Source organism: Rissa tridactyla, chromosome 2 (assembly GCF_028500815.1).
Source record: "Rissa tridactyla isolate bRisTri1 chromosome 2, bRisTri1.patW.cur.20221130, whole genome shotgun sequence".
NCBI classification, from domain to species: domain Eukaryota; kingdom Metazoa; phylum Chordata; class Aves; order Charadriiformes; family Laridae; genus Rissa; species Rissa tridactyla.
In genome coordinates, this window is record NC_071467.1 from 76,571,976 (window position 1) to 76,587,379 (window position 15,404).

Sequence of the window (15,404 nt, forward strand, 5' to 3'; positions counted from 1 at the left end):
CACTATGGCAGAATACAAATGGTAACACACCTTGGTTTCTGGAGGAGATCCCAATGAAGAAAAAGCCGTAAAAGAAGAAGTAGTGTTCCCTGCAGAGCCATTTCTATAAAAATCCAGCCCAGGAAATTCATCTCAAAGGGGCTCACATATGAATCTATTCCAAAGTTTCTGGTCAGGTCAAACTTGATCTGATTGTAGGAAAGTTCTATTAAACCCTGGCCTAAGCAGAACTGTGGGAATACAATGAATGCCCATTTGAGGATATTGTAGATGTCCTGAAAACTCTGTATTAAGATTCAGAAGGGGAGGAGGGTGGGGAAGGAAAAGAAAAAAGAAAGGAAAACATTAGCTTTCTCCAACAGGATATTAAGCACACTTACATAGCTGGATACAGCATTCAGCTCTTAGTCAAGGTGAACTGATTCCAGAAGAGCATATTGTGAACTATTTTGGGGCAGGGTTCCTCTCTTCTTGTATTTTAGAGTGTCTGGGGCCTTCGGATTCTAATTTTAGTCAAGGTTCACAGACAGCAACAAAACAGATGTGGCCATGATCATTCTATTTACTTAAAATTTTAATATTTGAATGCAATTAATTCTAAATCACCAATTTAAACCCAAGTCAACAACAAATCTCCCTCCAAACTTGAGTGACATGTAATCCAGATTTGACTCCAAACATCAAGTTTTGACCTGGTACATGCATAGATATTCAGATACTCATACACATTCTGAATCTCTTCTCCGTCAAGCTGCTTAACTACCATTATGACTAATGAAAATTACATACATGGAATGATAATGCGTATTACTATTCATACAGTGCATTACAGATCCTAGGAATATGCAGCTTATCTCTTATGTCAATATTATTCAAACACATTTTACAATGCATATAATCTATTCAATGGACTAGAACAGCTCCCATTATGTGCCAATTACAATTTAATGGTCTGGAAAATGTCAAGGTTTCAATTAACACTGGTTTTCCCTTATTACCGCACTATTTATTTATTGTTATGAAGAAGTTAAAATTCAAGATGGTAACAAGCAATATGGTACACACTAGGACAGAAAAATCATGAATGTTTAAACCACAAATTTTTCTTCTGGAAAAAACCTTGCCCGTGTGTGTGTATAAACATACATATATGTATAAGTATACATGTATGTACAGACAAACACATACACAAATGGACGTGTATGAGTAACGTAAACCAAAGGTTTTATACTGACCTGCACTTTGGAAATTATAGCTAACAACCGAGGTAAGAGAGTCACCAGCATGGTACATAGGCCAAACACAAAATTTAAGGAGATGTAAGAAATAAAAGCTACATCTGAACTTGAGAAGAATCTGGATACAAGGTACATCCATGGTAAAGTTGCATATCTAAAAGTTTAAAGAAACAAAATTATCACAAATAAGAAAAGCAGTTATCATACTAGGAAAAAACCCAATAGTTACTCCTTATTTTTAAGGTATGCAAACAACTCTTTTGACCAATTGACAACGAACGACAAATTTAGGTTATATTTTCTTTGTCCAATTACCTTATGATTCTGTATACGTACACATAGCTACTGCCATGTGATGGGCAGATATGATCCATTTTTGCATATTATAAACTATATATATTTACTTTCACTGTTCCAGGAAGCTCACAACCCTGATCTCTGAATGACTGCAAAACCATGCATCTTAACAAGCTTCTAAGAAAGATAAAATTAAAACCAAATATTTGAAGCTTAAATCATGGATGCTGAGCAATCAGCTTTTCTTAGAGGCTTTCATAGAAAGAAAAGAGAACAAAAAAGGAAGGAGAGAATGAGCAAAAAAGAGAGAAGGAAGGAAGGAGGGAAGGAAGGAGGAACAGAGAAAACAAAGCATTAATCCTAGAACTGGAATTAAAATTTGTGCCAGCGATATCTGAGAACTGAAATTTGACAGAGATCATGTTAGCATTGTCATTACCTAAACCATGTTATCAGCTAGTAGAGTAGTAGGCCTCAAAAATGAGTGCATAGGTACTTGACAGCACAATGATGATAAGACAGCATGTCCATAGCAACATCATTTTCAATGCAAATCTTTAAAGGAGAAGGGAAGGCAACCTCCATTTTGGCAAGTCAAATGACGCCTATCCAAAATGGAGCAGTCATATTTTTTTATAAAGAGTAGGCTATGCCTAGCCAGACTAAAAAAAAGCCCAGGTAATTTGATGAGCATGAATGTCATGTAAAGGAAATTTATTTTCCATTCAACATAGTGCAAGACATATCTATCAAACAAATAGTATATAGGCTGCAGGAGCATAAGTATCAGCATACACCATTGCATGATGGTAAGTATATATGTAGTATATATAGAGAGCTGTATATATAAATACTTCTTATATAGTATTTTTTTATATATATATATATAAAATTGTTTAATAGTGAGCTCAATGGAAGAGTAATCAGCCAAAAAAACCTGTGAATTCACTTCTTCATTGCATTATACTCATTCAATTATGAGCCATAAAAGTCCCTTTTACATCAGTATTGTGTACTTTACAGATGAACTTTTTTCATCTAAGAATACCAAAATCCTTTACCTTAAGAAACAGACTTTCAAATCCTGCTGTGAAGTAATAGTGATGTTATCCTCACTTTACAAGAAGATAAAGGTAAAATGACTTAATGTTTGGGTCTCAAATGAAGATTTTAAGTATTCAAGATTACACAATACTTTTCAGGGTCTGCTGCCAGTCTTAACCATCCAATCTTTTCTCCCTTCAGGTACGTAACAAAATCACGGTTCTAAATTTTGCTCTAAATTACAATACTGTAAATTCAAGACAAGTCCATGCTTGGAAACAACTCAGGAAAGAGCGGTGATTTAGAGTCCTTTTACTCTGCTGTAAATGAAAGCAAAATCTGATTTGTTTGCTTACAGCTGCTAAGAAATGAGTAGGACTTTTGGAATACTAAAGTTGCATGATGTTCAAACACAGGCTTTAAAGTAGCTGCCAGGCATGCCTACATTTCTATCCTAACTCTTTCTTTTCCTTCAGCTTCAGCTGTAATTTGTTATTTTTCAAGTATCAAAGATAGAGCATTTGGGACAAAAGTGCTTAAGCAGTTGCACTATAAAACACTTCTGCTATCAGCTAAAAGAGGAAGAAACTGCAGTTTAGTTAAGAGACCATTACATTTTTAAAGGAAATCAACTTTGAAGTAGCACACTAGGAAATTGTTCATTATTCTTTCAAGCACACCCCCTTCTGGCACATAGTTTAACTTTTTCATATAACTGGGCTATTTTTATCTTTATTCTAGATCAGAAATGCTGCACAAGTGTACCCTGAAGAGAAAAATAAAATTTTAAAAGGAAAAAATGCATTATGGAATGCAGATAAATGAGAGTTACATGCATAGTACAGGGGAAGGATAAAATGACCGCAATAGGCTTCATCACATTTACTGTGGAGTCAGGTTGAGTAAAGGGTAGAATGGGAAGAGTGGCAACTCTGAAATTTATCAGTGTCCTTGAGAGATGTTAAACTTACTGAATGACAGTTATTGTATCTTTAATACATGTTAATACACATTGAATACATAGACCTTCTTGTTAAAAATCACTATAATATGTTATGTCAGCCAAAGCTGAACAGTACAGAAGGGGTTACGCTGAGATGTTTAAGCTGCATCTGCAGTCAAAAAAAGCAAAAAAAGGCAAAAAAAGAAGACAGTCCAGCTTTTCAGTCAATGCTTGCTTCTTCTGAAATGCCCAGTCTTTAACTCAACATTTTGGTCCAAATGATGCCAGCATAACTCTTAGCACCTGGGATTTAGTAGTACGCTGTGGACAGGACCAAAGCCTATAGAGCACACCACAGAAAACATGTCATGACTTCAGCAGATGTACAAGTACGTACTTTATGGGTCATTTGCTGCTTGGCTAAGATCTCTATAGATGGTTATTCTTATGCTAGGGTCACAGCAACTGGGTTACAAGAAGGATTCAAGAGTAATAAAAAGGTAATAAAAAAAAAGAAAACAGGGATGAGATTTAGTAGTATAAAGTCTTTGCTCCAAGACTGATAAGAATTTCTGCCTTTAACTGGAAGGAATCAATTGGTAGTAGTCTGGAAGGAAGGAAAATGAAGACGAGAATGATACAGAGACAAGAAAAGTATGAACTTCGGATTTCTGAGTTATTTACAAGATCCTGGCATCGTGACCTCTAGAATATTACATATTAATCTGGCCACTCGTGTCCAGGAAAGATGAGCTTAAACTGAAGTTATAGGGAAAAATGATAAATAGAATTACCCAGGGAATGGGAAGGCCTTTTTACAAGAGAGGACTTGGCTTGTTTGGGCTCGTAAAAGATGTTTGATGAGGGAGAATTATGAAGTATGTCTCCAAATAAATTTAGGCTGGGATTTCTAAGAATATATCCAGCTACAGAGATACTGAAACAGTTTGCCAAAAAAGGAGGTGCTGGAGACATGAGATCTCGAAAACAGTTTCAAGATGAAAAACAGTAAAGTTTTTTTAAAGTGTTTTTCTGAGACTCTTCCTGGAATGGAACACGTCCTGATCTTGCAGAAGGTCCTTTGATTCTCTCATGGAGCAGTTATATTTCATTATCTAAACATCTGTCTCGTAAGATATGCATTTCCCACTGCAAAGATAGCAACAATTACTTGCTTGAGATAAGGAAGAAACTTCTGCTCAGAATGCTTATGTAAGAGTGTACGTCCCTCTCCTGCCCAACCTGACCTTTATCTCCCATAACCCTGCCCAAGCAATAGCCACCCATGGTGGTCATAATGGGCGGGTCTGGCTGTGATGGCTCAAAGTGGATTCGGGGCGGGGGGGGGGGAGACAGAAAACAAGACAATAGCCAAGGGCTAACTTGATCAATGTGCCCACCTAACCATAGTGCTGATACTGTGGTTGATATGCAAATCAACTATGAGTCAGTCATCTTACCCCTATAAATAAGAGCCCTTTGAGCTCTCCTGCAGGGCAGAGGGCTGCATACCAGGATATCCCTTTGGGTAGGGACACCTCTCAAGGTTACCCCTTGAGCTTGAGAGTTTACTTGCTGCAACGGCTCCTCAGTAAGTGACTAATAGCTTGATAAACTTTGATGCTTCACTAAGATAATATCTTAGATTAATTGTGAACATATAATCCTTTAGACATACACCAGTGACCACATCTGGGACTACGACTGGTTCCAGCTGCACCCAGACGCCTCTCTGAGCAGGGGTTCAGGAAGCAAGGGGGTCCTCTCTCAACCTGATGACTCAATGGCAGGGTCTTGCTGACACTTTTCTACCATGTATACCTTGCCATCAAATCCTGATAAACCAGTCGCATTTACTACCAAATTTTGTTAAATCGCTGTTTTATATCAATAAATATATTGCCACTTCTCTCTCATGAGTGAAGTGCATCACTCCATTTGTGACGGCTTATCCTGTAACTATTCATCTTCAGCATTTCTCACATCACCTCAGACTGTACACAGGAAGAGTTAAAGGAACAGAATAGACAGACCATTAGTTTGAGTGAGCCCTCAACAGCCCTATTTCTATAGAGAAATCAATCCTCTGACCAGTTATTTTAACTTTTTATAACTGTGTTTTCATGTGAAACTAAGCAAGAGGGTGATATTGGAGGACTTTCCCCTCTCTCACAGTACTATTTGGAGACAAATCTCCAACTATCCCAATACTCAATGTTGGACAGAGTTCTCATTGGAAATATAAATTCCTGTAGCTATGTAAAATTACAGAATTACAGAAAATGGGGAGAACTGTAATAAAAGTCAGCCACTTCTTACCTTCTTGGTGATATTCTGTACAGCTAAGCACTGAAATTCTGACTTGACTATGCTATTATTCCCTCATTTTCTGTAAGATAACATAAAATCAGCTTCTACCGGCAAATGATTATTACACAGGCTGAATATTTTTCTGACACCTTTCCAGTCGTTTTTCTTTTTTCTTTTTTCCTTTTTTTTTCTTTTTTTAAATGCGTGAGCAAATCTCCCTCCACCTTCCGCGTGCAACTTTCCAACTCATGTTTCAGCCTGTTTTCTCAATATCTTTTGCTGAATCATAATCATTTCCAAAGAGAGAAAATCATGCATCCAGCAGCAGGTGCAAACCAAGTCTAAAGATTTCTGTTTGTTTCTTAGAAGCTATAATTCCATGGTAGCATTTCCAATCACATACCCAAAGAGTATCAGCAGGAGAACAGTGGCTGCCAAGTTCTTTCGGAAAGTGAAGGCTGATAGCTGGAAGGCACTAATAACACCAATACACAGGGTGACTGGAACCATGTAAAACAGCTAGAAACAGAAGAAAAAAGGCACTTAGCAGGTGAACATCTCTTACTGGTCTGGCTTAATTAGCGTAGAAGGGCTCTACATTTTTACATAATCTACAAAATTAACTTTTCCATATTTGCAACATAATTACACTATAAATTAGGAAGAATAAGGCAGAAGAGCTCTGAGATTTCATAGTCCACACTTGCTGTGAAACTGCCCCTCTTACACAATACATGTGAAACATGCTGACAAAATAAAATCTGACTACAGCATGTTCCCCTTAATGCCATTTCTGTTGACCTTTCCAATACATCCATTTAACAAGCTCACTCTTCCACATAATGAGTCTGTATGGGACTATTGCTCCAAAACATCAAATTATACTATGAATACAGAGTCTTGGATTCAGAAATAGCAGTTTCACTGATTGGTGCTTCAGTCATGGGAGAGTAGTAAGGATACAATTTTAAAAGAGACTTTAATGAAGGACCATGTGTGCTGATGAAGAAAATGACAACTTTTAATGGGAACAGACATAATATTTAGAAGAGTTAGAGCCATTAGGCAGCAGGGAAATCAGTTTCTCTGTCTTGACATAATGGTAACCAAATCCTTAAGGGGGGGAGGATGTGATTGGTACAGGGGATTCATCCTCAAGTATTCAAGACAGACAGGTTCTGCTTGCGACTAGCAATGGCAAAATGTGAAAATCTGTGCTTAATTCCTCTCAGTGTCTGTTTGCTCTGTGCATTGGGGCTGAGCTTGGTAACTGCCTCCATTTCTACTTATATATTTAACCTTATCCTAATATAACTGAGATTCTGAGATGCAACTGCAATAGAGGCAACAAATCAAGGTCTGACTAAATATTCAGTGTAGAAGAACAATACCTTTACTGTCAAAACTGGACTTTCATACTGAAGTACAATGCAAGCCTGTCAAAAATTAAACCAAAGGACATCACTTCTTTGCCAATGGGAAGACAGACATTTCTTTAAGATAAGAGCAATGGAGTGAAATGTTCTCATCTTGTTCCCATTGTACCTTATTCAGTGCCGTATACAAATATCATGCCATACTACTCCACAGATTTAATTTTGAGTTATCCTGGAGCTGTTTAAAAAAATATGGTAGAGAAGTCACAAAGCATCTGAGTCCCAGTATGTTTCAACAGACTGGGACTTTTTTTCTAGAAATAAATAAATAACTTTAAACATTAAATTCTATTAGAACTCTTAACTTGAAAGCATGGTGTGTTATAGAAGTTGGGCATGCACAAATAAAATAACTTTAATTTTGCCCCTCTAGTGACAGAAGCTTAATCTGAACAAAACTTTTATATTTGTCATGAAATTTTCTTAGTACTTAACATTTTCCATTTCTTGAACATTGTAAAGAATATTATTCACATGTATAAATACAGTAAGAATAGCCTGATTCTCATGACAGCAATTTCATAAATCAAATACTTCTGCAGGTCTAGTAAAGATTATGCTACCAATAACACAGGACACAGCCTGTAATACTTAAAATATGTAGAGGGATTTCAAATTTGACAGTTCATATATTCATGCGTTCAGTGTCCCTAAATGATCTTGCAGCACAATTAGCATTTAAAGCAGTGTCTGTTCTTTCCCAGATCATGATTGATCATGCAGTACTGTGCTGAATTTGTGAGAACATTTTGAAGGGAAGAGATTGGCAGAAAATAATGAGGAGTTGACTTTGCTGCACAAGGAGAAACCGAATGATGAAGGACCGAATTTTTAACCAAGTCCTCTTATCTGCCATGGCAGAAAAAGGAATACAAAGATTGACTGTCCAAGTAAATAACATTTGGAGAAATGTGCTCTTAACTTCAAACTTTCTCAAGTGTGAAAATCCTGATTTCAAGCATGAATGGATGAAGCTCTAATGTTTCAGATTTGGAATAGTCTGAATGAGAACAGAGACTGTTCCAAAAATCTCTGTTCCTGACCATGCTAGTTCATGTTTGTGTTGCCTGTGCTAGACCCCAGCCCTTCCTTCCACAACCCTACGTGTCAAGCAAGGTGCAGAATGTTTATGTCCCTTTTCCAGGGCCAGGAATCTTTTTACTTTGGAATAATCCAGGTGACTCCAATCCTTCACTATTGCCTCTGATACCAATCTTCCAATCCAAGTTATTTGAGAAGCACAGCACAGCTCCCTGGTTCTTTAATAATTCTATCCCTTTTCCCAGACGTAGGTGACCCGATCTCAGATTCACACCAAACACTCAACTAATACTATTAGCAAGCCTTATTGCGAGTGAGTTATGAAAAAGCCTTTCAGTAAGGGACATATACGTATGCCTTACATATGTATATATACACACACCCGCATATATACACACACAGATATATATATAGACACACTTAATGGAGAAATTTTTAATTTTCATTTTTAAAGAGTCACCTTTGAAAAAGATATTTGAAGATAATTTGTGGAATTCTTGCTTAAATGGAGTCTAAACGAGCTCCAATACACAGCCAATGATAAATCAGTGACTGGGGACTAGCAGTGACTTGAGAAAGTTAATTCTGTTTCACCACCTTTACTTATTGGCCTAAACAGAAATCAACTTCTCAGGCTTGAAGAAGGTAAGCAAAAATTCATTTTTCACTTAACTATGTTGGTTTAAATCCAACCTGACGAAGTCAGGTTTCAGTGGCATTCCTGTCTCTACATTTGATTAAAAGGGTAAGATTTAGTGAAAAATAATATTTTTTGTGATATTTTCAAAAGAAGAGAAGATATTCAGATTTGTTAATGAACTTCATGTAGACAATACTATTTGTAAGGCTAACAATGGTAGAAATTACTTTGTGTGAGAAAGATAAACATTCAGGACAGAGACTTCACCTATTTCTGAGCTAGGTCTATGTGAATTCATAAATAATATTTTCTACTGTCTATCTTGCCAGAAATAGAAGGTACCAGTTATGAGTATCTCTCATATTACTCGCCAACAGAAAACATGTAACTGACTAGTGTCTTCAGGCTTCTCCAATAATCTGAAAGATTTTGCCAGTGGCAACTCAAAGCACAGAAACTCTTGCTATGAACTGCTATGTGGAAGATTCTCTCTGTCTAGGGTGATTAGCCAGATCCCTTTTATTTATAAAATAGTGTAGGTACCTAAAGTTAGCATATGCTTTACCTTACAAATCAGCACAATCCCTGCCTTAAAGAATTTAATCTGACAGTATTAAAGTAGGAATGGTGTCCCAATGTTTGTTAACATGACAGCCAAGAGCTGTTGCTCTGCACAATTCAAATCTTATTCACATTTTTTGTAACCATATCTCCTTTTGCTTTTTTAAGACAAACTAAAAATTTACACCTGAACACATGCTTCCCCACATGATACATACCATATCACAGCAGAAGTTAGCAAGCCAGTAGGTTTTGTAACCCAGGCCTGTGATGTGCTGCAAGCGTTTTGTGCCAGATACTCTGTCTTTCACTATGGCACTTCCAATGGACGCAGTAAGGATAGAGAAACCCAGCATGATACACAGTGCTACCCCACACTGACGAACATTCTCCATTCTAGGATACAAAGCAAAATGGTATAATGAAAACACAGTGGGGAAAAATAACTCACCAAACCCAAACATTTTCAGGGCCAGCTTCTTACCAAAACAACACCAGACATTAGGACCTCCATCCTGTTTGCAAACACCATGTTTGTACACTGTCAATATCTAATTAGACAACAGGAGCAAGACGATGTGTTAAGTTACACAACTATACGTGAGTTACAGAACACAGTGTGCGTTTCAAGTCTGAATAGTAGTGAAGCTTTTGCAAATATTTCCCCCTCTAGAGAAAATTAAAATTTAAAAACTTGACAAGCATTTAAAGCATTTAACCTGTTTGAAAACTTCATGGCATGCTCGCAAACACTCTGTAAAGCGCAGTCAGTGTAAATTCAGTAATTTTCGCTACACAATAATGCAACTGTATCTGATATAAACCGTAGTCTTGACATATAAACACCAGACTAGAGAAAATGCTTCACTCAGTGGAACTGAATTGCATCTATCACGTCATAACATCTACTGCACACAACATACATGCTTATTGAATTAGTAGTTTCAATTGTCTGCTCACTGCAGCTATTCTATATTTTAAGAGTTTGCTCACATTTTGTCCTCATCCAGCAAGGCTCCTCCATATGGTTGGCTGTAGAGTGTGATCCCTGTGAAGTGAAAAATAAATTATGAAAGAGTAAATGCTACATCAGGACTTCAAGTTCTAGAGTACACTGTTGACCCCTTATTAGACAAGATGGATGAAAAGGCTAAATACTTTATAAGGAACAGAAAGAGGTCAACCACCAAGCTGCCAAACCAAATACTGTCTCCTGTTGAGTGATTCCCGGAGTCTGATTCCATCAAAATCTGATGAATAAACATAAGTAACAGCTAGTTTTCTGCATTCTGACCTGCAGAAATGGGTTCAGCAATGTTTTCTATTGCTGTAGGATCTACATGACAGAAGAGACCAAATACAAAACTTAAGGTAGAATTCGTTCATATACCTAATCCTTGGGAGTAAGGTAGGTTGTAACTAAAATTTATACGTAGTATTTTAATCATTGCTAAAACCATTTTTAGATTACTGATGTTTTGCAGAGAAAAACTGTTTAGCTAAATTCACAAAAAATAGGCACACCTCAGATAGATTGAAACTTTAGAGCTTTAAATTAAAAAGATATTCAGTTTGGGGGACCGAGAAAAATCCTGAGTAGGCAATGCATTCTTAGGCTTATTTTGGTTCTTGGTAAAACCAGCCTGTAACAATCTAGCAAACTGAACTTGGAATTGGAACGTAGTTTATGGACAAAACCTGTGGCTTTTTCTTTTTTTTCTTTTCAAGCAAAAGAAGAAAAATTGGGGGGGGGGGGGGGGGGAGTATGCATACAAAAATTTGTCAGTGCAAAAGTGGCTTTCCAACTGGTCTTGATGCAGTTCCTGACTTATTTCTGCGTGTGTACCTGACAGGTGTGCCAGCTGTAACATAATACCAACTGGAAATTCTTGCAATAAGATCAAACCAGCGCTATCTGATTAGAGTATAAAAAATGAATCTATGCTGTTACCAATTAAAAAACAAAACAAACCAAAACATCCTAACAGTGATTCTAATCTTCCCAGTATCTTTGGTAAAAAAATAAGTTGTTGGGAGCCTTAGATGCAATCTGCAGGGTACCACTTAATTGAACACACTTTCTCATATTTTATTAGAGTCCAGCTGTATAAAGACAAAAGTTATCTTTGCTCCAGTAACAGGTGCAAGCTGACCAAGTATATCTATACATATTTTTTACCCCTTTAATTTTTCATTCTTCACCCTCAAGCCAAAGTAATCTAAACATCACTAAGTCACTGTGGGGTAAAAGGCCGAACGACAGAAGATGATGATTAACTTGTACACAAAATTAGTACAAGGTAAAGATTTTTCAAATACAGTTAAAAGCTGCACACTGAAGCCCAATGGTAGTTAACAAATCAAAAGAAGATTCAAGCCGATAAGGTTTTGATTCATCTCTAGTAAATACGTGTGCTATTTGCAGAAGTCTTTCATGTCATTTGCCTAGAGGGACTGTTTAAAATTTTCCTTTGTTTTTCTTTTACACCATTAACTTTTTAAACAATAGCTACTATTTGTTCTAAAGCAAAAAACAGCATATCAAAGAAAACTATTTTTTCCCACTGGAACCAAGTATTAGCTAAAATTCCATTTATGTAAAGGAAAAGTAGCATGAGAGAAAAAGCTTCATTCCCAGAAATTTTTTTGTAAGTGTTTTCAATGGTTGAACAAAGGTGTGCATGTTAGAAGAAAGAATGTCTTTACTTCATATATATATATATATATATATATATGATTCCTATTGAATTAGAAATTAGTAGCCAAATAGTATTAAGCCAGATTTTTACCATAGAGACAAATTGAAACCAATCTGAATTTATTTTCAGATCTGGTTAGGAAAAATAAAATAATCTGATTTTCAGACTTAATCTAATTACAATGGAGAAAAGCTTTTGGAAAATGGGAATCCTGATAATTTCACAAGCACTAAACAAAGAAGTTAACAACACGAAATGTGCTTCTTATACTCATTAATGCTCAGCTAAATTGGAAAAGATCAGAAACGTGTTCCAGGCATCCCCTTTTATAACCACGAGCCAAGTTCTAGTTATAGAGGATCTTCCCACAATTGTCAAGATCTTGCCTTCATGATCAAGAATTTGAATTCTCTAACCATGCTGTCCTCCCCCAAGTTTCAGACAACAGAAATCCTACAGCAAAATTGCTCCAGCTCAAGGGTTAGCATTTTTAGACATTGCAAATCTTAAAATACTGCCCATGATCAGGAAATGCCAAGACTTGGAGACCTATAGGTCCTACTGATTCACATCCCTTTTCGCAGAATTGTGAGGCAGGTAAAACCGTCACGTGGACTGTGGTAGAGAATTATGGCCCATAAAGTGTCCAGAACTATGGCAGTTTACCAGGAATTCAGGAAGGTTCTCCACTATATTCCATGAATTAATCCAGGCTGATCTGAATCATATCTCATCGCTCTATTGCTATCAACTATCTGCTGTATTCAGTGAGAAGCACATGCATTAGCAAAAAAAAAAAAAAAAAAAAAAAAGCTATGAATTCATGCTTCTGCAATTTCCTGTACAAATGAATTCATGCTCATAAACATAGGTTGTCCCCACTTGTACGTTTTGAGAACATAGTAAATTAATTTTATAGGAGATCATCTGCACTGCTGAAACTTTTTAAAAAGAGCCACGGGGAATCAATGAAACATGCAAAACGTAACAAAGATAAAAATGACATCAAATATTTTACAAGGAATAATTTCTGCTCAGGAATATTCAATGTGTCTGGAAATAACCTCTCTCCTGAAATCACCATAGCCTGTCCCTACTAAGTGCACAGATCCCAAGAGGAAACTCACAAAACTTTCAGATTACTGCATTGTTATTAAATAAAAGTCTACAGCAGTTGACTTGGGTGCCATAAACAGAAATACACTGCTATAACTCTCTACTACAGAATAAACAGAGACTGCGAAAAAGAGATAATTGCTGGGGGAAATAAAAAACCCACGACATTAAATAGCATAATGCTTCTTGCAGTCTTGTATCATACAATACTGATCAAAAAGAAAATTGCACTGAGTTAATTTCCTTCCAATAGAAGAGTCCCAAAAAGTAATTGCTCTTCTTAAAAGTAGTAACCATTTTCTACAGTCAATTTCCATTCAAACCATGTAGATGAAACAAAGGATTGCATTTTTAAAAATTTGCACACACAGCTGAGGTTAAATTTCCCAGGGTTGCTGAATTACAATTAACCAAAGTATGACCATGTTAAGCTAAATTCAGTTCTATGTTAGAATTCAAAATTCTATCAATATATAAAATATAATATTTGCCTTTCATTCATTATTTTAAATTTTTCAGTTAGTCTGGAGCATGAGGGTCTTCTGCATTTGCTACATTTTTTAGTATGATTTCTTTCCTACCCACATTGTCCAAAAATACATGATAAGTTTATATAAAGCCAACAAACTGGCTTGTAATTCACAGAGGGAAAAAAAGTTCCCTTGAATCTAAGGAGAGATAAATTGTAAACTATCTTGCAATAGCAAAATAACCCAACACATTTGATATAAACTATTGGCTAGTATATGTATTCTTTTTTTATAAAAAAAACAACCTTCCATGTACTTTTATAGTTTGTGTCTTCCGAAATTTCTCCTAACCACCTAGACCATCTTTCTTAACATACATCTCTGTCCCAATAGAGCTCTTAGGACAATGTAAAATGTAATTATTGATGTTTTCTTGCCTTTATATGCCTTCTTACTATGTAAGGCTGCTATAATGATGCTCATTAAGTTGAAAACTAAACACCATCTTTGAGGACTTAAAGTAAAAAAATATAAATGACAAACAAACTAAGAATTTCTAACTGACAAAGCCTCTATTAAACAGATGCATGTGGTGTTTATGCAAGGATTTTTTTTAAGGATTGTACTTGCAAGCCTTGTGTGAACAGCCTTTAGGGCAAATTTTACCAAATCAGTATTCACAAGGGAAAAACAAGACAGGCAATATCAACAAATAGATATGATTCAGCTCTAACTCTGTCTGCTCCTTTTCATAAATGTCTCAACATAAAATTATTTCTTCCACATCTACAGATTGCCATTATATCCTCCTGACATAATCGCAACCAGAATTTTCCCAACTGTTCTAAAACATCCATTGTCTGCGTCCTTGGCACAGAGCTGGTCACATTTTTACAGCGACGATTTAGGCTTTTTTATGGGCACAGGTGAAAATTTGTGATAGCCACCAATTCTAATCTTTCACAAGTCCTGCATAAGCAATTCAAGAACAGCAAAAACTGTGACCATGGAGATCTTTATACTACATCATGGCTTTAATGCTATATTCACACAGTAAGTGAACACCATGATGCCAAGATTTTCTTAGACCTTTTAACCTTCGCCAATATAAAAATGAAGAACCTGAGAAATGAGAGGCACTAATTCTCCAATTAGAGTGGGGTGAAAAGGAGGGCATCTCAAAGAAGGAAACATAACTTATACATGTTAATTGATATATATGTGCATGTACAGTTATGAAAAGGAATGAAGCCAGGTGTCAGTCCCAACAGAGAGCACAAGCAATAAGTTAGTTTGGTAATATATTTTCTTAGCTGGTTTTCAGCTACGAAACTTCTTTTTCTTTTTTTCCTCAGTTGTTTTGACCACACTTAACTAATTTTTTTTGTTGTGTTCTCTTTTTTTTTTTTTTTTTTAAAGTGAAAGGTTCAGTTGCTATCTCTTGTATTGCTCAGTGAAAGACTTACCTTTACACAACAGAGAAACAAGGGCATTTTACCAGTCCTGCAAGCCACATTAGTAAGGAAAAAAGACGCAAGTAGTCAGAGCTTCACACTTTAACTATAAATCGCAGGAAAAACCCAGTTTGGGAGGGGAGGTGGGGGGCAGG

General features: G+C 36.3%; 1 protein-coding gene across 1 annotated transcript in view; it reads right to left on the reverse strand.

Moving 5' to 3' along the window:
- The window catches only part of ABCA13 (ATP binding cassette subfamily A member 13), a 195,813-nt gene that overhangs the window by 41,080 nt on the left and 139,329 nt on the right, over nucleotides 1–15,404 (reverse strand). The window contains exons 42-46 of the mRNA XM_054191743.1: nucleotides 10,504–10,558; nucleotides 9,729–9,906; nucleotides 6,236–6,351; nucleotides 1,236–1,392; nucleotides 31–284 (exon numbers count right to left, since the gene is read on the reverse strand). Of these exons, the coding sequence (XP_054047718.1) occupies nucleotides 31–284; nucleotides 1,236–1,392; nucleotides 6,236–6,351; nucleotides 9,729–9,906; nucleotides 10,504–10,558 (760 nt within the window). The remainder of the gene's footprint in view (nucleotides 1–30; nucleotides 285–1,235; nucleotides 1,393–6,235; nucleotides 6,352–9,728; nucleotides 9,907–10,503; nucleotides 10,559–15,404) is intronic.